The sequence below is a fragment of the Streptopelia decaocto genome (genome assembly GCF_964273445.1).
Source record: "Streptopelia decaocto genome assembly, chromosome: 4".
Taxonomy (NCBI): Eukaryota; Metazoa; Chordata; class Aves; order Columbiformes; family Columbidae; genus Streptopelia; species Streptopelia decaocto.
Genome location: NC_138658.1, coordinates 29604943 through 29632810, shown reverse-complemented (window position 1 = coordinate 29632810; position 27868 = coordinate 29604943). Strand labels below are relative to the sequence as shown.

Sequence of the window (27868 nt, the reverse complement as noted above, 5' to 3'; positions counted from 1 at the left end):
TCTACCTGTATTTACGCCAGCATCCCGATTCTGAGTACAACGTGGTTTTATGGCCCTGCCATTCAGTCTTTACAAAAAAGCAAGAGTGACAACTTCTAATTAAATTTTTTAATTTATAAACTCACATACATTACATGAAACATTAATTGTGGCAAATCAAAAGAAATACTAGACATTTCAATACTGACTGCTTGCCATGTCAGCAAAAGCACAGAAGTTAGCAATCTATCTGGGTGTAAATTAATATTCATTAGAGCTCTATTAACTTTCCCTGATAAGAACCTTGGAAAATACTATTTTGCCTTTCTGTGTGTGGTTTTAATGTTAGGCTGGCAGTTTAATTTTAGCTGTTCGTTGCATTTCAGGTCAAATTCAAGAGATGTTCCACAGAAAATCTGAACGTCATTGATATTACCTCCTCTAATGTAGTGGTTAGTTAGCATAACATAATTTCCCTGCACTCCCTAAAGATTTCTGAGCAAAATCTGTTTTTCATTTGCTGCCTAAATGAATGAAGAGGAAAAGAAACTAGTCCACATTCAGTTCAATGTACTGTAAGGCACCAAAAAAAAAAGAGAATTCCACTCCCAGTTCTCATTTTTAAAGAAAAAATTGACAGGAATTTAAAAAAAAATAAAATAAGGTACTTCCCACAAACTTTCTCTAAATGTGTCACATTCTGTTTTCTGAATGTTCAATAACACTTTCAAGCTGGCAGACTTGTTAAATGAGACAAGGACACTGAATTTCTCCTGCGCCTCTAGCCTTGTCTATGCCAGAAAAGTTTAAGTGTTTTTTATCTTGGCTGACTGAGTTGCTCATAACCCTCTGTCCTCCCAGCACCAAAAGAACCGAACGCATACAAGAGAGCTGCAAAAACATAATCCGATATTTTATGTGGTAGATGCCCAAGGTGAAGCGTGCAAAAATCCCTTCATCTGAGTAATGCATTGACTGAAAATTAATGAGGCTGTTAAATGTTAAGAGGAGCTTTAGTCATGTTATTGTGCTCAGCGCCAGGGCATGGAGGTGAGATGCTACAGAGGTCAAAGCAGATGGTTGAATGTGTCCTCCTGGCCTGAAAATTTATGAAAATGAATAAAGCCTGAACTTAAACTCTCATTTTAGTATTAACATGCCTTCTCCAGTTTAATTCAAAGTTGCATGGAAATATTGCTAAACTTATCTGAAATAAGAAGGCCCAAATTCCTGCAGTAGTCCCTAAAATTTCTTCTCCTTTTCTTCCCATTATCCTTTCACAAAGGAGAAGGAAAAAATTCCAACCCTCCATCTTAGCTTCTGCCATTTTTTCACGAGTATTGTTCCCTTTAAGAAAAAGAAGGCCATCCAGGTTGGGAAATGAGACTGTCATTTCTAAGGTAAGACAAGGAAGAATCTGTCATGACCACTATTCAACTGATCAGGGATAATATGTCAACAACCTCATTCTGTCAGAAAATATGTACAACAGTGATCTCCTCCTTTACTGGGAGCAATGGGATACAACAGCACAGCCATTATTTCTGTGTAGATAGGAGCATCCCCGCATCAGTGATGCACACCTGTGGCTTTCCCTAATGTCTCACATTTCTCACCACTGGCATATTTTGATTCTGATACTAATAATTGATTTGAATACCCTTGTAATGATTTGCAGCAGTGCCTCACTAATGAGAATTAATTGTTGATGGGGGGATATGATGTTGATTTGGGGGTGCTGGCAGCCCAGTGCAGTTAGGGAAGGACAGATGGAATAATAAATTTAATAATAATTTTTAAGCCATTTTAATAAATTTGCAAGGACCACTGTAATTTAAACAGATTTCTGCTATGCAAGGCAGTCAGGCCAAAGATCAATACCAAGTAATCTCTGCATCGACCCCATAATTCCTGACCGAGCACTAGCAGTTGCTTTAGAGAGATGTCATGGGAACAGATGGATCATTCACCCCAACTTGAGGTTAGTTACTCCTTCCTTGTTAAACATTTCTGCTTTATTTATAGACTCATTTTGGCCAGCTTCATTTTTCCAGACAATTATCTTAATGAATTTTTTTTTCCCCCTAAACATTTCTAGTACCAAAAATCCCTGCTGCACTTCCCCTAACTCTAAAGCCCTTCTGTGGTTCCTGTTTTTGAGAAGCTGGGTGGCAAAGACATCGTGTGAAATCAATGAAGGCCAGAATCTGGGAAAATGAACGCAAAATTGCCTTTTTTAAAATCTCTAGCAGATAGGAAAAGAAGTGGAAGGTTGAGAAGCCAGAGGCATGTGCAAAGAATCTCTTCACTGTTTCAAAACTGAATTCCTTACTGCCATTGTCATTAAAAAGTTTTTCCTGCCAAACGCTGTTAGCTTATGCCTTCAAACTGCCTGCATTAATGATGAGTAAACTCTTCTGCAAGGCATTTACGTGTTGTCTTGTCACTGCCACAGACAGCGATTTTATAAAGGGTGAGAGAAAGAAAGAGGGGAAACTTGGGGAGTGAATTCTGTGATATCGCAGGACAAATACCTTCAGCACATACAGCATCCCTAGCACAGGCAGGTTTTGCAGGAGTCACCAAATCACGTTCTGTTGATAACTTCTCTTGCGACACTCAATTCCCTTCCTTAGACACCATTTTCTGAGACACTCATGGCCACCTAGTCAACATGAACTACAATATGTGTTTCTGGGTACATAATCGTTTGCTGAGTGTGCTAAAAATATAGTTCAAGTGAAGCAATCTTGCTCCATATAACTTGATTATCCCTATTGCTATTTTTCACTCTACTAATTCTATTTTTTTTTTTTTTTCAGCAAAGTCTGGACAGTATCTTGCAGACCACAGGAACAGAAAATGAAGTCTCCAAGATCAGTCCAAACAGGTTCCTGGGGTACCAGTCAGATCTGTGACCCTTTTGTTGCCAACTTCCTGTTTGCTAATGCTTTTGTGTAACTATTGGTAAACACTTTATAAGACCTCAGACAAAAAGCACATCTACTGGTCAGTTCAGGTCTTGACTGACCCTGAAGTCCTGCCCAGAGAGAAGATAAACTGTCAGTCACTTGTTAAATGAAAGATGCAGGTTCAATCTCACCTGGTTACAATCTGCCTTTACTTGATATTAAATGTCTGTTGAGTAAGCTACACAAAATTAAGCACCACTTAAGACCACATAGGAACTGGAGAAAACAAAGTCACTACAGAAGCCAAAATCAGTTTCTTTCACACCAATCATAAAGCTCCACACCACTGTGCATAACAACAGGTTACTCATATTTAAACGCTAGGCAGGAATTAAGGATATATATTTTACAAAAAAAATGAAAACAAATCAACAACAAAAATTGGAATGGTGAATACACAGGCTGGCCCAGTGCGTTACTGGCACAGCTTGCTTTAGCAATGTAATAGGAGTAGTTGTGGCAGCTGCCGTGGTCCCTGCTGATCTGAAAATACATGAATCAATCAACCAAATACCTGCCCAGTGCTGCTTTGGTTATTGCACTGCGGGTGCAACTTCAATACATGGGACCTGGCTGCGCACACACCCTACGCAACGTAGGCAGGGCAAAATGAGACCGATTTGGAAGCAGCAGCAGAAACACTATAGAAAGATTTTCAGACTTGATGGCAGTACCAACACTTTTCAAGATGATATGGACTATCCCTGCAGGGTGCTGCACAGCAATGCCAGTGTACTCGGAGCTTCAGCAGGCTTTGCAATACACTCCGCTGAGTACACACCTACTCAGGGTAGATGCAACCCCTCTCCTGGGAAAAGCAATGGTAGATGAAAAGCTGGATGGGCACACAAATGAGAAACCTGGCTGGAGGGTGAGTACATTTGTACATATGTTATTAATTTTACTGCTACCCTTGAACCCAAGTACATTTGGAATACCAGCTATGTACCACCAAAAGCTATGTGGAGTAAATTCTGAAGAAATGAATTTAAAATGCAGTTAATTTTTCCATGGGTTTGAGCTAGATTTTTACTTGCTATACAGATTCCCCAGGAGACTCATTTGAGAGAACTAATGAAACATTAATGCCTGCAAAAAATTTTTAAATTGGTACTTTAGGAACTATGTGGCTTTGATGAAAGGTTTAACTGCCTGATAACCCCAGAGCCTGCAGTTACAGTACAATATTTATAAATGGAAGAGACATTTACAGCCTCATAAAAGCTTCTGTTTATTGTTATCAAATTGCAGCGTTGCACCAAAACATTAATATGGAGCTTAACCTGTTTCTTGTAGCTTTGTTATGAGAACAGATTAAGTAGCAGAACAGTCATAATGGGCAAGGAAACTGGCAAATGCCAAGTTATTGCCCCACGTTATCCCTGTCACTTGGTCAACTGCTGCTACCAAACCTGCGTCCTGCCCTTGGCTCTGGAGGTCTCCAGTGTCTTGGGAACGCAGAAAACAGCACAGCAGGACAGTGGAAGGAATTGAGGATATATACTGGATATAAACTTGTGTTTTCTCTGTTCCACCTGGTTAAGTAGCACATTTGACAGAACAGCTGCTTCTGATGCTCTGTACAACTGCTGGTGCATCAGAAATAGCATGATACTTTGTTTTCTTCTCTGATGGCTGTATACCCATGGCAGTTACTCAACAAATGTATTTCAATTTAAAACATGATGACTTCAAAAAGGGTTGCAGAACTGACATCGATGCTTTTTTATTGTCAAATCAGTTCAGCGTATAACCTCTCTCCTTTGAGGAAAGTCTTGAACAAACAGACCTTGCAATGTGATGGGGAGGTGAATGAATGTAGTCCTCATCTGGCTCAAACTGGCAGAAAAAGTCTACAGTGGTTGCATCCTCCTTTGAAATCTCCAAGTGGTGGAAGTTGTAGTTCTTTGCCCTAGTTATATCTCAAGCCCCTAGTACGAAGTACGTCTTCCCTAAGTATGGTAGCAGGTACAGTTTGATTACATATATTTTAGCAGAGTGTCTATTTGGAAATACCAGTACTGCAGGAGACCCTGTGCAGATGAGACCATAACCTCTTATTGAACATAAAGAGCTGAGCAAAGTCATAATAGAAAACTGTATGCCTCAAATTCTCCTACAAGCTAATGGCAGGAAAATAATGAACTGGGGAAGTCATTAAAACAAAAAACCAAACAACTCAGTTGAAAAATTCCCTTTTCTTTATGGAAGGACAGAGGTTCTAGGAAAACCATGAATACACATGAATGTATAAAGCTAACTGCTGAGCTGCCTATTCTGGGGTTAAACCCCTTCCTTAGGAATCTATGGACTTAATATGAGCCCCCTCCACGCCCCCCAAAAAAAGAATAAGTTCTTTTGGCAAAGGTAGTGCAGACATATAAATCTTAACTGCTTTTTCAATTCACGTACTACATCCTTTCAGAGGCACTCCCTGCTGAAACCAGCGTGATAGCTGCAAATTTAAAATTGGTTCTTAATTTGAAGACCTTTGAGTTTTGATACTCCAGACTTGCATTTTCAAACCTCGTGACATTTATAGCAAGGCACCGTGGTTATTTGAGCTTATTTTTCATTATCAGTAGAAGAGCCTGCAATATATTATGTCATAATTAATATGAACACAAGTCTCCGAAACAAAAGAAAAGCAAGGAGAATGCTTCCACTCTCAAGTTTTAGTACTAAGCATTTTTTTGTAATGGAAGCATCCTACTTTTTCTTGAGAATTTTAGGAAGATAGAGTTGAAGCTCTTTATGTCTTTATCCATTGTCCTGGTCTTGTTAAAAAACAAGTTTCTCTTTTAGTGAATTTTCCTGTCAGTTAAAGTCTCCTTACTAACTACACTTTTCTGAAAGCTAGATACACGTTTTGATAGACATAGCAATGGCATGCTAGGTCGCTGATAAGGATGCACATCCCACGAGAGCAGTGAACTGAAACTGGTGACCAAAAACTGACCAGCTAAGTATTCCATCCCATTCACATGATACTTCATATAAAAGTGGGAGATCATGAGGATCTCATCCCTTTTTCTTATGGCCAACATTAGGAAAGGACCTTGCGAACTGTCCCTCCGAACTGAGGCCTAGTGAGGAGACTGAATCCAGCTCCGGTTGGCTGCAGAGCCCAATCCAGGACTTTGGTTGCCAGCTCTGCAGTTGCTGAGACTTTCAAGATTGGTTGTGTATATTTTGTATTATTTTCTCTATTTTATTAGTAGCATTAGTAAAAGATTTTTTATTTTTTTCCAACTCTCTTCTCTCTGTCCTTCTTTCCCTCCCAATCACCTGTCCTTAGTGGGAAGGAGGGAGTGGGGGGCGGCTAAAGGGAAGAACAGTTTATTGTCACCCTGCAATCAAACCTTGACATCTATTAACAAGTTCCTTTGATCATCTCAGATAAACCACAAAAGGCTGGATTACTTCATTTCCTAGTGGTCAAAACACTACAAAGCAAAAGTGTTACTCATGTGACACTGTCACTCCATTTCAATGCTGATATGACTGCTCAAAACAGTTTCCAAAGATAAAACACATAAAAATTACTTCTTGCTGTAAGTACCATTTCCATCTGGTGTATACAACAACAAATTTTTTAAGACTACAGTCAGAAATTCAATTATTTCCCCTTCAAATCTCCTAAATTTTTAGGTAGGCTGGTTCCCTCCTTTCTCCTGACATTCAACACGTCAATAAGGAACTTCTTTGAGGACAGAAACACATTCCAGTGGCTGTCATTTCGTCAGACTGATTTTAGTCTCAACTCATGTCTTGCCATTCATGATCAAGTGCTGCTCTTCTTCCTCAACATCATGGCAACATCAAGAAAAACAGGATGTCCCACATTTTAATTCAGGTTTTCTTTAAGAGGAGGAGGATGATACATATGTTTATCTACTAACGGCCTGTTTTGTTCAAAAGGCAGCTAGGTTTGTCCAAAATTACCTATTATAATGGGAGGGATTGGAATAGGCTCCACCCCAGAAATTCCTCCAGGAGAAGTTGGCAAACAATTAGTGCAATTTACAGCTGCCAGCCCAAACCATAATTAATGTGCCATCACAGCCAGACGATCATCTTAAGGGAGAACGTAGTCTACTTAGCTCACTTATCCAGAGTAAAAAGAACTTTATTTTTAGGGATCACTGCTAATGGCAGCTTCTTGGGAGCCATCAGGACTTCAGCAGATGTGGGAGCAGATGGCAGGACAATAATGCTTTTCTGGATGATTGACTAATACCTTTTGCCAAATGCCAGTGGCAATAAAGATATTTTGCCCATCTTGATCAAGTGACAAGGAGTTTTCATCCTGAGAGTTGAGTTTTAATTTTCCTTTTGTAAGTACCCCTTAATTGTACCCAGCAACACTTTTGCCTTCTTTCCCTCCATCAAAGAAATTGCAGTTCTATATATTTTGAAAAGATAATACAAATATTTAACCAGTTTTGTCATGTCTCGATTCTGTTGAAAGGAGGATGACATATATACTAAAGCAAGGGAATAAAACCTGTCTGGCAGAAGGGAAAATGAATGGCTGCAATTTTGTAGAGGGGTCCCTATGATGCAGTAAACTGCAAGAATGAAGCATGAAGAGTTTATTAAAGCCATAAGAATCCTGAGATGAGATTACAGCCTTTATACTTTGCCATGCTCCAAATCTGATAATGTACATCTCCCACCCATCCCGCTTCCCAGCTCTCGCAGAAAAGCGGAGAGAGGAAAAAAAATCCACAGCAGATTGATTTTGATTTCACATGTAGCATTCTCATTAATTTTCAAGGCATCAACTCATGGAGATCAAAGTGGCAGAAGATGCTGACATCAACTTTCATATGGGAGAGCTTATCAGTCCCTGATGATAAAATTGCAGGATTATCAAGGAGTGCATCTGCAAGTCTATAGCTACTGTAAAAAGCACTGTGACATGTAAATGCACAATGTGACACCATTACTGTATCATCTTTACTGGAACACTTAGAAAAACATTTTCAGTGTCACCAAATGACAGTCAGGCCTTTGATTTTATTTCGCAGTTTTGTCACTGTGGGAACGATAATGTGGGGGGCAGCACATTTCTTTTTTTGCTTTGTCCTGGCTGCCCCCATGTGACCATCTGCAATGGAAAATGTGCCAGAAAAAATCTGGACCAGCATGGCCAAGGAATCCATCACCTATTTCAAAGCTGCTGATGGAGTGTCACTGTGACACCAAATAGTCCCTTAACACTGCCATTAAAAATGCTTATCATTCTATTTTTTTTTTAACCCTTGGTTTTGCTCCTGTGCTGAAACTCAGGAGTAAAAGGCACAGTGTTCCCTGGACTTGGTTGTACAAGCTATTGCCCTTTTTTTTGCATGTTTTATTAGCAGGGGAGACAAGTCAGAGAAAAAAAAAAACAAAAACATATCTTTCCTTAGTCTTCCTCTTTAATGCAGAGGACTGATACGGTCCTAAGAGCTCTTAGGGCATTCAATGAATGGGAAAGTTAATTCCCAGTAACCAAGGAGTGTAATATCCCTGGCAGTTGACTTTTGACAGCAGAGAGGTGAGCTGCAAATTCTCTGTTATGCAGGGATAGCAGTTATTATAGTTATAAATTCACAAGAACTTTCCTTCCTTCTTCTATGCCCTGTCATTCCACAACGGAGGTTTAGGGACGAGTTCACAACAGGAATACACGGAAAGGGCAATCTCAACAAACTTTTGCTAACACTTCACTAAAAGCCTCGTTGATCATATTACTTTAAGTTTAGGACAAATAAAATCCCACCGTCAAAAAGTCCTGTGTAAGCAGCCCCAGTAAACTGTACTTTTCTGGCTCTAGCCTTGGTCATGCCAAGACCAAGTTATGGCCAAAGTGGGATTCACAAAGGCGAAAGGTTTGCAGTAGAAGCAAACTGGAAATTGAGAGTCATGTCCTCAGGGGAAGAACAAACATCGCTCACAAATGAAGGCTGTGTATCACTCCAAACAATACAGTGTAAGATAAATTCTAGACCAAAACCAATAAACCAATCGCCATCACAAGAGTTCATCCTGATACTTAAAGCAACCTACAACTCAGTGGGTAAGTCTCATCCAGCTACTCATGTTGCCAACAGACAGACTGTCCTTAGCACTAAGAACCAAACAGAAAACCCAGCTGGGTGATTAATATCAGTTTGGTTTGTGATTAGAAATAATAATCTACCACCCAGAAAAAAGAAAATAACTAAACACCAAAAAACCCACACCTCCCTCCGCCCCCCTAAACCAACCAACAAAACAACCCCAAAAAATGACCAGCAATGAGTGCTATGCTATGAAAACCTGAATAGTAATTGCATAAAACACCTTTTTGGAAGGTCATGGACCACTTCCTTTGTATCTGTTGTGAAGCCACAATTGCCTGAACACTGACTAAAGTTCCTCTTTTCTTTAAAAAAAGAGACAAGACCAATATGACATTGACTTAAACTCTTTCTAGACAGAACTCAGACTGAAGGCATACTGAAGAAATATCACCCACAGTAATAATACATTCTGTCAGTACGTATAACAGCCCAAAACAATTTATTCACTAGAACTGCGATGAAAATTTTTCCGTTCAGTGGGATGCCCTGAGATTTTGAAATGCATTTGTGAAATAGCACAAGAGCTGAGATTTCTTGTGAAACTTAAAAATTGGGAAATACCAAAATGCTGTGTTTTGATAATGTTGAAGTCTTTTTAGGATTTTTAAAATCAACCTTTAAGCAGTATAGAAGAAAATAAAGCACATTTTAGAGTAAAATGATGTTATGGTATAGAATTCTCAATTGAATTAAATGAAATAACCTGCAAATTAAATGTTTTAACTCACTTGAACAAGCAATTCAGCATTACTTCAAGCTATTTGCCTCCACACCTTCCCACTGATCGTGGCATCAAAATGTAAAAGCGCCCATCAAACTGCACTATTCCAGTAGAAAAATCCAAGTACCTCACTGATGTCCTCTCATTTGGCAAAAGGATTTCTTTGTCAGCGAGGGCAGATGAGGATCTGCTAAGTCGGATGAAAAGAAAAATGCCACTGAAGACACCACTTGGAATTTTAAAATCTAGATCATGCCAAGTCTCTCCTACCCATCCAAAGATTACTATTTAACCGGCAAAATGGTGTGTGATTAAAAGGTCAATCTTTTAAAGGAGTGCACATTTTAATGTTATCAGTAGTGAACTCTTGAGTTAATTAGGTCACCAAGTCAAGTATTCTGGCCTATTAATATTTATAGCTAAGCAACCAAGTGAGGATATGCCCTACAAACAGAGATGACAAATAGCATGACACTGAATTTTCACTGACAAGTGTTGTCTCTTTAAAGGCAATAATAATAGCTGAATATTCAGTTCTCATAAAGAGGTTTCTGCTGTGGTAAGAGTAGAAAAAGTTCATTCCAACAGTCACAAAAGTGACACCAAACCAGACATTTCAAACTCTGTGTTACAACTTTTGTGCCTTGTGGGTAACTCATTCCCATTCTTTCTAATATGCTCTCCTGTTGGGTTCATTTCTATAAGATTTTTCAAGTTTAAAATGGAATTAATGATTAAAGAACCTTCCTGTTTTTTCCCATGTGAGATTTTTCAATTTAAGGTGTTTGGTGATGTTAATTACTCTTGACAGGATTTGTTATATGCATCTATTGAGATAATTCGGTTGCATTGTTTCAGGTGCTCTGTCTTAGTGCCACTCCTTATAATTACTTCTGAAGTCATAAATCTCCTGTAAACCTGACTTGTTTTCATTTTGTTGTCTGTTTGAAAGCCATTCACACTGAAATGACCTCATCAGTCTTTGCAAATTGAGCAAGAAAACACTGTTAAATATGTATTTCATCATAATCTTGATAAAAAACATGCATTTCTAAAAATGTTCCATATTTTTATCTTTTTGTTTTGCTAAGTGTCCTGTCCATGAAGGACAGAAAAGGACACATCACTTCTCTGACCAGCCCACATAAAATAATACAAACCATGTCACATATCCACAGGCACCAAAAAGATCAAATTTGAAATGAAAACTGCTTCAAGTTTCCCATTTTTCTTGGCCTAGAGCTACATGTAAGTGTTTTGAAGATTGTTGGAACATGAGCTGGAATGAAACCCGAGACACAGCTGACCTGACTCCTGAAAAGACACACACATAGACATAAAACTGAGTCTGCCCAGACTCTAGAGCAAAACCTGACAGCACAGTCTGTACTGGATTTGCAGTTAAGTGTTACCTTATTAAATAAAAAAAAAACACGTATGGGCCCTCATTCACTCCAGTCTGACGGTCAACCGTTAAGTGTACTGTCACAATCTTGCTTTTTCCAAGTAATTCACATCTAAGATACAACCCCTACAAACAGCAGATCTTAACTAGAAACAATACAACTTTGAAGTAACTCCTGTTTCATTTACACTGAGGAAAATCTGGAGCAGGAACTGAGCCTAAGGAAAAACTTCAAATATTAATGCAACACAAGACAGCAAGCAACCCATTCACACAGTCAAGTGTCTAGAGAATTCACATATCCTTGTGGTCCCTTTTCAGGCAAATTCTCCCAAACTGGCATGAATTAGGAACGACCTGATGTGCCAGAGAGCAACAGGCTCTCTCTGTTCTAAGGAACATTTAATGATGCATTTAAAGTGCAACAGCTGTAATTAGAGGGATTATGGAAAAAGCAACTGAGTCTGAAGGTTGATAGGTCAAGCTCTCTGCTGGGGAGGTGCAATGAACACAGGTTGACTCACAGTTGGGACACAGATGATGTTTCCTAGATCCCCCGAATACCCAAATCTTGACCACAAAGAGTCCAGTAGTTCTGGAGATAGATGTCAGTGTACATATGCAGATATTTGTGCTCTCTCATTTCTTATTTCCTCTTTTTTATTCTGCCATGCAGTAAATGCACATTCTTCAAATTGATTTCCTCCTCCCCAACAGGATCCTACACCAACGATACCGTCTCCTCCATTTTGCTACAAGTCACCACCTGCACAGCTTCTCCCAGTCAGGGAGCAGATTTTATGCATTAACTCACAAGAACACCCATATTGGGGAAAGCACTTGCGTACGTGTATAAATCTGCTGCCCAAATGTGGCTCAGCTACAGCGTGTGTTCATCAGTGTCTTATTCAGGAGCTGGTCTTACACATTTTGCCCTGGAATGGACATTTGTAAAGTTTTAAGTTGCCAGCCAAGTGGTCAATCCCTGGGGACATAGAAAGATATGAGTACTGCTTCTCATTACTTGAATCATGTAAATGTCTGAAATGAGTTTATATTGGGCTCTTGAGACATTGGCCAGCAAAGATAATTGCCTGGGTATCTGCCCTTGTGATAATTAAAGAGAGGAGTAACAACAGGGCACTGAGCTGGCCAGACAAGGCAGACGCATGGTTCACGTTTTGTTTACCAAGGGAAACTATCACCTGTGCTCCAGCTCACATCCACCACATCCTGCAGCAGCTGCCTCGTTAGGTGCAACAGCCCAGACAACCACTATTCAGTAGTGTCTCATGGAAATTATAGCTGCTCAAAGTCTATCAATCCAAAAGGGTTTGAAAGAAATGACACTGGAAATACTAGTATGATTTTTTTCTTCTGTTAATTAAATGTGTTCAAGTTTGCAATGCAAATCTGAAGATTCAAATCTTCCATGTCTGAGAGAAGGTATAATTAGACTCATACAAGGGAGATACTTTTTTACTGTGAGGGTGGTGAGGCACTGGAACAGGCTGTCCAGAGAAATTCTGGATGCCCCATCACTGGAAATGTTTGAAGTCAGGTTGGATGGGACTCTGAGCAACCTGATCTCGGGAAAGATGTCCCTACCCATGGCAGGAGGGTTTGAAGCAGATGATCTCTGAATGTCCGTTCCAATTCAAACCATTCTATAATTCCCGACAAAGGCAGGAATACATGGGAAGAGAGAAATATGTTTCAGTTGTCAGTTTGTCAATGGAAACCCTAGCATTTAACAGAAAACCAAATCAGTGAAAATGGAAATTATTTTTGAAACTAAATTTCTAAACCACATCTGATAAAAATGTTAAAACTATGGCAATATAAATATAATGAGAATCACTCTAAGCAGGAAAAATTCTAGCTTTGAAGTCAACAGATTTGCTTGTGGGAGTAACTATCAGTATGAGCATGGCTTTCAAAATAATCTCAGAACGGAAGCACACCTAAGAGAAGATATCTACTGTAATAATCTTTTGTCTGTAACAAGTATGCCATCAGCTCAGGAAAAAAAAAAAAATATATATATATATATATATATATTACTTCCTCTTTAGAGACAATGTAAAAGATGACCTGCAGTAGATGTGTGCTACACAGTTTAGGTAAATGTGCTGGAAATTTACTACAAGTATTAATCAATACAAACATTATCTCTCTTGATTAGTAAACCTGATATCCCTCTGCTTATTTTCTTGTTTCTGAAAAAATGTGAGAAAGGTTTTCAATAGAATAGACATTTCCCATCAGACGTTTGCTGCTGCCTGTCCATGTGGTTGATTATCTAAACTTTGGGGCATTGCATGTGACTATCACATTTTAAATAAGCAAAAACAATGAAGAAATTTTACAAAGCCCCATTGAGAGCTGCTTTTTGATAAACTGAAAAGAAACCATGGCTCTATACTTTGCTTTGTTGCTGATCTGTGCTGTAATACTCATCATAGCATCTTTGTTTCTTTTTCTGTAGCTTGTGCCCTCAGAATGCAGTCTGTCCCTTCAACAAGTACCTGCTGCAACATTTTGAGGAACAGATTCTCCAGATTTTAAAGAAAAACAGTAAGGAACACGTGGACACTGAAGATGCAGGCAACACAATTCATGCTAAAATGCGCTATACTTTTGAGATCTGCAAACATTTCCAGCTCTTTCACACAGAGACTTCAATACTTATGATTAGTAAGTAACGTGTCCTCTGCCAATCCAGAGGTTCATTCAAAAAAATATTCCCATATCTAGGTGGCAGTGTTTATCTGACTATCCACAGGTGTGCTTTAAATCGTGTGAATGACTCACCATTGCAGGTTATGTGGCCATGGACTTACTGGGCCCTTTTTGTCCTACTTGCTGACACCACTATGTGAAGCATGTGTTTTCCATGGTGAGACAGAATGGGTTGTGTAAGTCTGACAGCTCCTGCTACACCAGAAAACATGGCTCCACAAGCAGCTCTAGGGGAAAAAAAAAAAAAAAAAAAAAAGAAAAAAAAAAGAAAAAAAAAAAGAAAAAAAAAGAAAAAAAAGAAAAAAAAAAGAAAAAAAAAGAAATTAGTCAAAAAATAAGAAAACATCTTTCAATAACACTGTCATCTGTTAGTAAGGATTTGATACAGCAAGAAACAGGTGATGCAATATCTTCACTTTTGTCCCAGCAGGTACCAGAAGATGATCACAAGCCTGTGTTTGGTTATATGACTCCTGTGGTCTGTATTAAAGATGCAAAAAGAATCATCAAAAAAGGAAAATGCTTTTGTTATTTACTGAATACTGCCAAATTGACAGCTCTGCCTGAAGCCAAGGCTCCTCACAACCACCAAGTCATGTTGCAGCTCCTCTTTCCCTTTCCTTCTTTTCCTTTTTCTCCATGTAGCCATTAACCCTACACTGGGATCACCTGGCTGAACAGTGAGCTGGATACATGCTGGAAAGAACTCCATGCTAGTATTTAGTAGAGAATATAATTCACAGTCATAACCAAATTAAGGGATGAGATGGGATTCTTTGCCACCTGAAGCATTTAAACAAGGATCCAGTATCTCCTTTTATGAAAGGCGGCATCTCTGCCAAAACTACAGGTTCTCTGCAGATTTATGAGTAATACTGAAGATCAGAATAGAACCATCTTGTTTATTTTTCAACTGTTGAATCTGGGAATAAATACTAGGCCCACATCACCATGCACACTCCCTGTTAATCTCCATTATTTTCCCCGTATATTTTAGCCCAGTGACTGTTCCTTATTCACTGGCACGCTGGAAGGATCAGAGGGAAAAGGAGAGTCAGTCTTCAAGCTGATGTTAAAAGAAAAAAAAAAAGTTTTGTGCATTAAGTCTCAGCTAAAAGTATTTTTAAAATAGGTTTTACATTGGAACAGTAAAAATTAAGAAAGATATAAGCATCGATTTTGTTTCCCAGACAGGAAAAGAGGGGAAGAAAGAAGAACAAAAAGACCATGACTTTATGCCTGGAAGTAATTTTGATTAATCAGATACAAATCAAAAGAAAAGAGCTTGACACATTCTTTGAAGAGTAATTGATGAACAGATTAATCTATTAATTCTATCATGCTGTCTTCTGTCTTCCTGTGTTAAATTTCCATTCTCACAAGCTCTCAATTTGCCAAAACTATTTTCTGTTCAATTGAAGAACTATCTTATTGGTTACTAAGACATGAAATGCCACATTACAGACAAGGGAACACTGAAGTATTTCTGCAGTCATTGAATTCTTTAAACAGTCCAAGTCCACAGGAGGTCAGTATATGCAAACCTTGTAGAAACATAATAGGCAGGACAACCAACACTGCTCTCCAAAGAGTGAACTTTTAAAATATTTTGTCAACACAAAATGGAAGGAAAAAAGTAATATTTAAGGGTAGAAGCCAGAATACATTGTGCTGTTCCAAACCACGGCATTGGTTTGCCGTGAACATCACCCCAACTAGTTCTGTAAGTTTGATTTCCCATCTAATCAAGGACTACAGACATCTCTGTCTCTTTTGATTGTTGGATAACTTTGTAGCTACCAAGAACTGATTTGAGGCACAAACCCAGGGTTTAAATAGACAGCACATGAGATCTAACCATCATTAGAGACATCTCTGTCGGTACTTCTTGTCTATCAGCAGCTCTGTAGCCACAAATGGAAATGTATACCACAGATCTCATTAATATCATGCTATTGACCATCCTTCCCTGCCAAAGGTAGTTCAGGTCATCTCCCTACTTTATTGCTCTGCAAGTTCAGATGACATATTGCAAATAGGGACTGTGTTTCTGTATTATATTTTGATCAGTCAGAATCACTCTCTCCCAAAAGTTTTTCAACATGTGCTGCTCTTAGCTCATCATTGTGACACCTACTGATCAGTGACACACTCAGGGCTGAAATTTGCTCCTCACAAATTGGAATTCCCTCTTCACAATATGGAATTTGTTCCTCATGAACTGGAATTTCCTCTTCATGAACTGGCTGGAAATTTTGCTGCTTTCAGTACAAATTGCTGCTTGTCAAACTGAAGGTCCTATGGGACCCAAACCTAAGCCTCTACAGACATAAACCCATGTATGTAATTTAAATCAGTGAAAACAAACAAAAAAAAGCATTGAAGGACAGCCTTCAGCTTTCGTTAGATGAAAAGTGTTAACAATGACTACTGGGGATAAAACATCTTCACTCAAAAGTGAGGTATACAAAACCTTATACCAGAATTTGAATTATCGAATAATGCAGTGCCCTCAGATGCTAGGAATACGCAGGAGTAACGCGTACATTTCAAAAAAGATGCGTTTTGAGAGATGGTGGTTGGATTTTTTTTTTTAAAACAAAGCGCAAATCAGTGTTTCTGAAGTGCATTATTACTTGGACAAACAACTCAAACTAATACATAAAAGTGGGTTTAAATTGCAGATATTTGACACACTGAGCACTTAGCAGTGAGGACATTACCTATGGAGGCAATCCCCTCTCCAAGGCTTATTGTATTTTAAAATAAATCATGTTTGCTTAATCTATCGTTAGCATCTACACTTCATGCATTTTTTCCCTATACAGAGGTAAAATGCCATGTACAACAAATAGTTTAGAAATAGCTTTCACATTAATCACCCAAGTACCAAGACGATGCCAATCTATTTATCTTGAATGTGATACTCCCAGAAGAAGGACAGATAAGTAAACAGCCACAAAATATGGAGGTGCTTAGCTCAAGTAGAAGTAGTGTTTGTGAAAAGGAAATATGAAAGAGGCCATTAAACACATGCTCATGGTAATTTATTTACATTTAAGGAACGAGGGGACTGTTTGCTGTAACTAAATGTATGATAATTGAAAGTGTGAATTACCAAGTAGAATCTATATATTAGCAGTAAGTGCTCTTAAAAATACTGAAATGCTGAATGCGCCAATGCTATCGGTCTACTTTATTTTTCAAGCACTGCCATTTCTAAGAGCTCTAGACAGAATTTTTAGTACACAGTGTAGTTTTCTTCTGAGGACAAAGCACACTGAATTTCCCCTTGAGTTAAATGTCCAGTAACATACTAAGCAGCCTCCCTTCCAAGCGTTGCTTGCTCTCACTCTGCATTGACTTCAATGTGCATGCACACGTGCAAATCTTATAAATGTTTCAATAGTTTGGATCAGCAACTCCAATGATACAGTAATTACCTGTTAAGTAACTACAGGGCACTTGCAGAAGCAGGTTGCAGGCTGGTGCCCAAAAACGTGGGTTCTCTTTCTTCCGTGTCCATGTTCTCCAGCCATGTCTAACCAAAGATGGATTTCGCTTTAGTCCTTAGCATCAGGGGATGCTTCCAGTGTAAAACTATGTTTGTAAAAATGTTTTTGCACATCCCACGTCTACCCAAAGCCCCCCAGAACACCCTGAGAAGATGTTCTGTCCCCACACAGCTCTTAAAAGGAGAACACAAGTACTGATCATGAATGGCAACCTTAAATACGGCAGTTATGGAAGTATCGCCTATAACTGACAAGCAATATGCCTGCAGCCGAAGAAACACATTTTTATTATCAGTAGGTAAAAGCAAGCGAATGCAGTATTTCTTACAAATCCCTATTTACACATTTCATAAAACCTTGATTCCCTGTAGTCCTGTCCATGAAAGCACTCCAAATTCATTTCTGCTAGTAAGTCAATTGGCTGTTATTGACGGCAGGCTTCAGTCTCTGCAAAACTGAGAATATTGCCCGGTCTTTCTCCTGCAGACAAAGGAAATCTCATCCATAAATATCTCCTGGATGGCAATCCCCATCGTGACACAGAAGCAGCTTATACACGGCAAAGAAAAAAAAAAAGTGCAGCAGCAAAGCAGCAGGAAATGTGTAAAACAGAGACAAGAAATTACAATTTAGCATCTTTCAGAAAGATAATCAATGGGAATCATTGTTTTAAACTTGCTTCTTTTGGTGTCTCTGAACACCTACATACCTTTCAGTATGGGTGCAGTGACACATCCTATCTCTTCTGTTAGTCACTTTATAAAACTTGGTCCTGTATGTTTTTGTCAGGATAAAAGTCTTCCCTAAGGCTTACAAGCACTACAGCTTTCAAAATGTCTCCAGGCCCCTTTCTGTGACCTCATATTTCTTCTCCTTACCTCAGAACTTCATTTATTTTTTCACAAACCCAACTCATGACAACATTTGTCAATGAATTTAATGTCTTAGTTAGCAAGGAAGAAGCTTGTTAGCTAACGTTTATTATAAATATTCTTCATTCAGGGGGCAATGGACTATCCAAACATTTGACTAAGAGACAAACTGCAGCAGATAATTTTAAGTATTTTTTATCCACTAGGCGCAGTCAACCTGAATCAAATGCAACAGGATGATTTTCATGGCAACAGCTGTAGCAAAAAGGCTCCTATAAAAGGTATGTCTGTACATAAAAAATAGTTCATAGAAAGCACTGCCTGCAGACAGAAGGGAATGTGGATGTTGTATAAAGCTCTTGCTATGCCAGGCACAGGGTTGCTGGTCAGCAGCCCCTGAACGCAGACCCAAGACCATCCACAACATTTCAAATAAAAAACTAGGAAAAATTAGGAAAACTAAACAAGGCAGTTTATAGAGTTATACAGGGTGCCTATCGAGATTTGGCCTCTAATTCAGCATGGGATCAAGATGTCAGGCTACCCAAATTCTTTTGAAAATTGTATTAGGTGTTTATCTGGTCTCAACCTGTATACATTGGGTTGTCTGGCCCTTGAGAAGGTCTATAGTTCTCCTAAATCATTAAGAAGAACATCTCAGAATATTTCTAAATTGCCATTTTCATAACGGATTTCCTAGAGGAAGCTCTGAGTCAAAACAAGTTTCTGCTGGAAGAGCCAAAAGAACAACATTACTATGATGCATGGAGCATTAGTCGCACTGCAAAAAAAGAAACAAAATAATGGAATTGCACTATAATGATTTTCAAAACTATTAACTTTGTTAATGAGTCATTAAAAATTTACTCCCTGCACTGATTCAATGAGAGAACACAGTCATTCATTAAAATCTCATCCAAAAGGTTTTAATCCAGCTGCCTCTTGAAACGTATGGACAATGCATAAGTTTGGTTTTAAATTAGAAAAGTTTGGAATGCGGAGAAAAATATTTTTGGAAGGAATAATGTAGAAGTCTCCTCTAAGTATTTACTACAGTTTTATTGCAGATGTGTAACAGTCATTTAAAAATAATAACAAAAGGAAAGGAAAAAAAAAGAGGTGGGCTCACTTTAATGGGACTATGATATACATTAAATACTCAGTTATTTATCGGTATTAAACACCTCTGCTCTCCTGCTAACCATGTGTTTAATGAAAAGTAATTAACCATGAGTCCACAGAACAGGAGAAATATATTAAAGGGTAGTATTCTTTATTTTTCCAGGAACATGAGTTCAATTTTCCAGGGCTTGGTGTTTAAGGAGTAGGTAGAGGACAGTACTTGGCAGTCTTGCCAGCTCCAATGATTTCATTACAAATCCAGTGACATTTCATGCTCAAGTTGTGGCTCCTGAAGCCCTCTGGAACATGAAAGAAACGCTCAGCTTTTCTTTTATTCACAAGTGACTTGCCTTTCAGCTGGCAGAGGAAAGCTCAAAAACGTAAACCCTAAAGAAATACCCAAGAGAAATACACAGAGCTATCACGATTTTAAGGCAATCTCATGACTTACGCAATCCTCGCTCACAATTTTTTGACTTTAGCAAGTAGCAAACTGTTTGGAAGTAATCTCTGAATATGAATACGCAATTACAGTATCAACACCCAGTGTTATTGTATTTTAAATTAGAACCATATCCTTTGAAATGCAGTGAACTAGCACAAAATGGAAGACAAGTCACTAGGGAATAAAAAGCGGCCACTTCTCAAGAATGCACAAGAGGGAAGGCAGCCAAGCTCCAGTCTTGCTGTTCTCCATGCCAGTTGTGTACTGCTTTGGTTTAGGGTCCCAGATCAAAAGCCCTTCCTGAGACAGAAAGTGGAGCATCTGCTGAAGCTGCCTAAAAGACATGATTTGGAAGGAGAAACGGAGAATTTGATACATTAGCTTCAGTACAACCATTGCAGATCTGTACAGAAGCTAATAATCTTACAAAAGGTGCCCAGAATATTCAACATGAACTTTCTCATGGGCCCCAGAAATTCTTCCAACCCTAAAAGGAATGGTTCCATGTACTTTCCAGTCAAAAAAGACCTAGTAGAAGAACACAAATGTTCAGAAAAACATGGAGGAAAATATTATGTGCAAAAGGCTGCACAAATTTCATGAACGGTAGGCAGCATTAAGTGAAAGGAGTATTCCAGTTACCTGAAGGTCAAGCTATAAAGTGGAGCTGCTTTAATCATTCTGACAAATGGATAAACTATAATTAATTACCCATCTCAGGCAAAAGATGAAGAAAACAATACACCTTGCTAAAGACCTTCCCAAGCCAGATCGCCGATGAGGTCAATTAAGAAAGTCCTCCCCCTTGGCTGGTACTTCTAAAGGCCCAAGAATGCTCACAGCAGGAGGGTCCTGGATGCTTGTAGGGGCCTTTGAAGACAGCCACCCCCATAATCCTGGTTTATCTTCTATACTCTTTTCTAGGAGTTGCTTATGGAGAGCAGGAGGACAAAGGTTCAAAGTCTCTCTATAAATAACCTCAACCCGCTCCTCGGCAACGCCAAGAGGACTTTCCCTCAGGAGCTGAGCTGCTTTGTGGCGATTTCTGACCACCAATGGACACAAAAGCACAAGCACCGCCAAGGAGACACTCTTCCAAAACAGCAAACAATCACTGGAAACATGGCAGCAACTGCATTACTGAATTGTTATTAAATGCCGCAATCTTTGGTTGTCACATATTTCAACACATTTTATTTCCCTTTGTTGTGTGAGTATGAGGCCTGATGAGCGTTCTGAAAATAGATGTTTCTCCTCTGGCATCCAGCAGGGACAACACGCAATCGGCTAGCACACTGATAATTATTTTTCCATTATTCTGAGAACAGCTGCAATCCTTCTATATTTTCCTTTAACTGCCTTGATAGCTTTTCCTAATTTCTGATGGGAGTGGAGCAGATTTTAAAAATACATCTTTTCCCTTCTGTTAATTGTTGACAAGTATTAAGTGTTTTTGTTATGCAAAAAACGGCTGCTTACTCTGGACCATTTTGAAATGTGAGAAATGCAATGTTTCCCCATTACTGTGTTACCTGTGCACATGAAGGATAATCACAAGATTAAAGTATCCTACTGGCAACCACGGTACTAGTGTTTGCCTCGGGGCTGTGCCTGCAAATCCATGGGTAACCAGGGAGTATCTCCTCATCAATTCTTCATTGGTTGACTGAGCAAAAAAATCAGAAATATTTTCTTTCCCTCAGTATTTTTGTCTTATCTGCTTATCTTAGCATGTCTTCTGGGATGGAAATGTCTTGCACTGTCTGCACAAACAATACAGCATCACACAACATACCAAATCTGGACTGAGCTACTAGTCCCTAGCAGCTACAGTCATATAAAGAGTAAGAATTACTGGCCGTATCTAAATGGTATTCAAAAAGTAATCACGCTGTAACTCTGCTGAAAAACCCTACCACATTAGAATTAGTTAGCTGATCATCAGATATATTCCTCTTGAATTTTTCACCCCAGGCTACAACACATAGTAATTTCTTCTCGCTTTCTGCTATGAAGGCTGCTACATAAAAGAGAACAAATGAGCTTCAAGCCGTGTCCCAACACACACACTCCAGATGGACTTCCATTTAAACATGAGAAATGGATGTCCACCATGGTCAAAATGACAACTACAAAGTCCACAGGAGGTGGAAGCACAAAGTAGTTGCTTTGGTCTTGAGCCAGACAGCACCTTAAAATCCTTCCTTCCCATCCCTCCACATAACACTGTGGTTTGGTTTTAGCACAGTTTTAACCTCCAAAACCAGTAGTCATTCACATGCCGTAAGGTTTATCTCAAGATACGACTTCTAAACAATCAAAATATTTTATCTTTGAAAATGTCACCTTTATTTCAGTATTTTTAAGAAAAAGGGCAAGGCAGGAACAAATTATTTGCAAATTCAAGCTGCATTCAGCAGGTAGTTACAGTTAACAAAAACCAGCATATTTTCATCAAATAAACTATTCAACCAAAGCTCTGTGCACATACTTGCTTTGAACACTTTAATTGCTGCTTCTTTATTGGATTTTGGAAGGAGTTATTGAATTTCCTTATTGATTTTTAGTGAGTGAAACAGTAGTTTTCCTTGGGATCTTGACTGAGCTAATTGATAAGCTCTTGGTAATAAACAATAGCAGTGGCAAAAAGGTAAACAAAACACAATCGGTGCAAGTTGGAGTTAAAAAAAATAAAACCGCTTTCAGAACCTTGTGAGATAGTATCATTATAGCTACAAGCCATATGTTGCTGCAGGAACACTTGAGAGCTGTTGGAGTAATGAGTGCTACTGGAAATGAAATGACTGCACACTGAGTAATTAAGACGTTACATGAATTACTGATACATCTAAGGACCCACGTTTATTTTAGCTTGCTGGGTAAGATCGAGTAAATTAAAGTATTCTAATAATTTACTCAGTGGGGAGGTTTTATTTCCCGCAGCTTGGTTATAACTTAAAATAGAAGATGGGACTGCAGACATACACACTGTGATCTCAGTAGGGTTCAAGTTAAAAAAACATAGCAAAGATCACAACCTGATCTCACATTGCAAACTATTAAAAACTATTGACCCGCTGTTCAAACAACTTTTGAATGGCACAATATGGTATAAGTCACTGTATTTCATTGGTCTAATGCCTTCTAAGTCACACCTGATGTAATCTCAGTCAATTCACTCAACAAGCCAGCAAAAAAAAAAAAAAAAAAAAGCCATGGTTTAAAGGGAAAATAGTCCCCTCTGCCCAGATAATACAGATATAATGCAGCTGTTCAGTTGACTAAAAGAGAGCGCTTGATTCTTAGTACACATGTAATTTTAAGTATTATTAACAACCATTATGAAATCTGCTACAGGTGACAGTTCAAAGTCTTAATCCAGAAGGTCAAGGAGGGGAGGTTAATGTGGTCAGGCAGGCAGAGTTCATCCTTCTCACACTGTTTAGCACCAAGGTTTAATAGTACAAAAGATGGAGACAAAGGCTTGAAAAAAATTTAGAAAAGCATTTTTCTCAGGAACAGTTTCTCCAAGTCAGGGGCTCCACAGTGGACATTTTCCATGAGATGCTGAAAGCTTCTCCCCTCTCCAAGGCTGCTGTGGCCTCAGAGCCTTGTGAGATGTGGGCTGGAGGAAAAGCTCCTCCAACAAGAGTCCAGCAAAATGTCCAAAAAAACCTCAGACCTCTCTCCCTTTGCAACAAGGCTTGCCTTAGACCCAAAGTGACATTTTGCCCTTTTCCAGATTTTTCTGCTTAGCTGCTGCTTCTGCTTTCCCAAACTCAAGTAAAAGATTCAAACAGATGCCACTCCTGAAACTGCAAACATCTTTCGGATTCACCTTAAATGAGACTGCAAAAAGGAGATGCCAGATGAACACAAAGGCAATGGGCTTGGCAGACTATGCTGAATCCACCCAAAGCACCTGCAGAGCTTTCCAAGCCAGGAAACTAAGACAAGGGGCTTTGGAAGGGAAAATGTCTCAAAATACCTCTTGTGTACCCAGCTAGATCAGGTCCCGTGTTTACCACCTGGTTTGAAACAAAAAAATGCACTGGTGGAAAAATAAGCTAAAATTGCTGGCTAATGGGAAGATGCAGAGGTGACTACAAGGTGACTAGCTAGATGGGTATTTGTTAATCCTGCAGTCATACCTGGTCCTTCAATCCTGCAGAGACTGGGCACTCATTCAGTTTTCCCGATTGATTATATTCTTCGGGCTATTCCTTAGCATGAAATAAAAATGTCCAAACACCTCTGAGCATTATAGGTAACACTGGTTAGCTGTTTCCCAGCAGAACTGTTGCCATTACAATCAGCTAATGGCCAAAACTGACAGCCTTCATGGGAACATTACTTCTCTTGAAGCCTGACCACAGTCTGTTCTGCCACCTGGCACTGTGCTGTCAAGTATCTGCTACTTCTCACCTCAAAGACTTTCAAACATGAGCTATGCAAAACTTATTTCTCAAAATACACTGAGACTACTGAGAAGGCTAAATAATCAAGGTTTACCAAATGCTAATCATCAGAAGAAAGATGCCTTAGGAGCAGAAAAAAAAAAAAAAGCTGTATTTACTGCAAATCTCCTTGAAACAGCTTCATAATGCGCCTTGCAATGCCAGTTTCAACAGTCGTTCTTATTTACCAGCATCTACATTCCCCTTTTAAAGCATATTGCTACTCTTGCTGCTCAGCTCTTCTTAAACTGCAAAAGTTCCCTGATGCAGGCAGACTTATTAGGTGGTTTTTGTAAAGGTTATCTTCTTGTTACTGTTCAACAAGCAGTCATTCATAATTCTAAGACTTAGCAATTACATTAATTTTTAACTAAAGGTTGGAGCCATAAATTTTAGCCAGTGTTTCCTGCAGCTAAAGAAACTCAGTAATCAACAAAAAGAAAACACTAATGCTATTTCATGACTTCTTTATTTTCTTGTCACACATGCTGCGGTAACGTACAGAGATAAACAAGTGCCTGCTTTTCAGATTTAATTTTGAACACAATATGGTATTGTGTGCAGGGCACACAATAAAACTTGATTTTTTACTTCTGCTCCACAATCATTAGCTAATCCTCAGTTCCACATTGGATACAAGGTGCTCTGCTTAACCTTCTGGCTGCTGTCTCTCTTGCCTTTCTACATGCTATTTGATTTCAATTAAGCTGCAACCAAATACATCATCCTTGAGCAAAATAGCTTTCCTTAAATTAAGCAGCACTTTGCCTCATGGTCTTAATTGGGAACTCCTTGAGGAGGAGTCTCTGGTGTTGCAACTCAACTGGGCACCAAGTCCCATCTCCCAAGCAGCTCCTTAGAGCTATACAGGATAGACCAGGCAAAGTGATCGATTATTGACAATAACAAGAGATGTCAAGAAGAACCACCTGATCTAGGGAAGGATGGTAAAAGCTCAGCACAGTGCAAATACAAGTTACTCAAAAGCTCAGTTTTAGGTGAATTTGACTGTCTGGTCTATCTTCCCTGGCCAAAGCTTTCTTTGGGGTCATCCCAAAATTTTCCAAAGACATGGTCAAATCATAAACTGCGTGTGTCTGATATTTCAATTAAATAAATGCTAGGCAAAGCATGGTGAATTTTCACTATTGCAAAAAATGTTCTACCTTCTGCCAGTCCCCAAATTAGTATGTCTGTGATCCTGAGAAATGAATGACATTTCTATGGACTGCAAAGTGCCATCCCTACAAAGCAAAGAGAGTGTTACTGTAATGTGATCTCTGATTTTAATCAGGTCCTTGTGCCTTTGTTTCTAACAGGCCCTGCTGAAGATGCACAGCTGGGATGGAAAGGTCCATAACCATGGAAAGCTACAACATTAAGTAATATTATTAATATCATTAATACCTGTTAAGGTATTCAGAGACACTCCCAATCTGAAATCCACCAAATCCAAGCTAATGATTCCTCTAAACATGCTGTAATTAAGCCACACATGTACTTGACTTTAAGCAAGTCTCACAAGAGGTGACAAGGGGCAGCGAAGGGACAATCCCACAGCCTGTGGTGAGCAGCTCTCTGCAGATGCTTAAGCTGGGAACCGTGTCTCTGTAGGCTTTAACATCAAAGGAGAGCAGCTGGGATGCTGCAACCATGGCGAGATTGAGTGACACTTCATCTTATGTCTGTAGATTCAAATGCCATAGCAGATGACTACGAAAAATGGCAAAGGAGCAAAATAAATCCAAAATCATTAAAACTTCGCAGACCAAATTGCTTTATGTCAAAATCACATCAAGCATGTTGAAACCTGTTGCTGCTGAAAAGTCTGCAATTAGGAAATGCACTTGAATTTGGCAATGCATATTCCTTTTTATGCTTAATTTTGCTCTATTTGATTAAAAAAAAAAATTAAAAGGTCAGGTTTTAGCTAACTACTATACAAGAAGGTGAATACTTCTTCCACTGCCACGTAACCCTCACGATCCGTAGCCAATAATTCCCTGTGAGGTCCTGCAAAGGAGTAATATAAAGTATTGCAATCTCTGCAAAATACTTGGTGATGCCAAAAAGATGCACTCCTGGCTTTTTATACCTGTTTCGCTGCTTGCAACAAGCAAAGCAACAACAACGGCAAAACCCAACCAAAAAGAAAGAGGCTTCCCTACCCCAAAAAGTGTTCCAATAGCTGTAAGGGGTGAGCGGCATATGCTATGAGTTTATTTACCTCTTAAGTCATCCTCCTTACAGGTCAGCAGGGCAAGATGGTCTTCCTTCTAAAACAAATATTTTCAATATAATGTATCCTTACTGACTTTTTTTTTTTTTTTTTTTTTAATAAATGCCACAGAAAGTTCACCTGCACTTTGTAAGCACAATTTCCAACTCTGATCAGCACCTTACATGTTCATGGTTTTCCATGGCCATAAGCCATTTCATTTTTCACCACAAAGCTGTTTCACCTGTTTGCATCACTCATTTTGCTGATAATGTGAAGCCAGGCTTGCACCGCCTGAGCTTCGTTTTTTATTTTATTAGAGCATTGACCTAATTTTGGCTTTTTTAAAAGATGATCAAAACCAAACAAAAACTCTGCCAGATCTAACACAAATTTTTGATGAAAAATTTGTTTAAGAATTCTTTTTGTTGTCCCGCTTGGAATAAAAATAATTTCTGACTACATAACAGCTTGCATAACAACAACAAAAATCTACACCAAATGCCTCGCTAGTATAGGCAGAAAAAAAAAACAAAGAAAAAAATATATCTGTTCTTAGTACTTGACTTTTAGTACTTGACTTAGTACTTGACTTCACTGACAATATCAGTGAAGAATCAGCTGCATGGGACAGTAAATGAGTCCTTCTAGTTTTAGAGCTGGCTTGAAGCTTTGTTCAAGCCTCACATTTGGAGAGTTATAAATCAGGAAGGCAGCACGATTCAGATAAAATATTTGCCCTTTCTCATAAAGCTCTACCTCCTGCTCTCAAGATGTAAAGTGGTGAGGTAGAAGGAAATTCGTTATATTTTATACATATATATAAATATAACATTAAAATAGTTTTTTTTCTCTCATGACTGAGGAATGAAGACTTACCTCTGAAGGCATAAGTCCAGAAAATATGAACCCCCAAAACCACAAATCAAAAAATAAAGCCAGTCTTTTATACAGATCCATAAGTATCTTGAGGGAGCTGACACACACCTGTGCTATACTTTTTTTTTTTTTACTAGACAAAAAGCAAAACCACAAACAAGATACATTGCAGCAGTTTTGTCTTATTAATCCGCAGAGCCACCAGGTGGAGCTGGGGTTATGCTTTTTACAAGGGGGAGCCCAATTAATTTCTGGAAGGATTTCAGTGAACAATACACATGCGTATAATATGCAGACAAACTTACATAGACACACGCTGCACTCTCTATAAATTAGGTGTATTTAAGGTTTAAACAAGTAATTCAAATAAGCCACAGGAACTAGTAAACCAGGTTCACAAGTCTCTCTTGTGGTGTCTAATAAGGGGT

The 27868-nt window shown here is 38.9% G+C and overlaps 1 protein-coding gene across 1 annotated transcript; it reads left to right on the top strand.

Annotated features, from left to right (window-relative positions):
- Positions 1–3573: 3573 nt before the first annotated feature.
- On the top strand, positions 3574–21966 carry LOC309439160 (uncharacterized protein). The gene is made up of 4 exons (XM_082051345.1): positions 3574–3822; positions 13679–13887; positions 18526–18600; positions 20811–21966. The coding sequence occupies exons 1-4, from the start codon at positions 3779–3781 to the stop codon at positions 20861–20863; spliced, it is 381 nt and encodes a 126-aa protein (XP_081907471.1). The 5' UTR covers positions 3574–3778; the 3' UTR covers positions 20864–21966.
- The last annotated feature ends 5902 nt before the right edge of the window (positions 21967–27868 follow it).

What these genes read in the sequence shown, in the direction of transcription:
- LOC309439160 (XM_082051345.1), top strand. Translation starts at nt 3,779, where the DNA reads ATGAAAAGCTGGATGGGCACACAAATGAGAAACCTGGCTGGAGG. An exon ending in GACTTCAATACTTATGATTA is followed by an intron (nt 13,888 to 18,525) that starts GTAAGTAACGTG and finishes TTTATCCACTAG; the next exon opens with GCGCAGTCAACCTGAATCAA. An exon ending in CAAAAAGGCTCCTATAAAAG is followed by an intron (nt 18,601 to 20,810) that starts GTATGTCTGTAC and finishes ACTCTTTTCTAG; the next exon opens with GAGTTGCTTATGGAGAGCAG.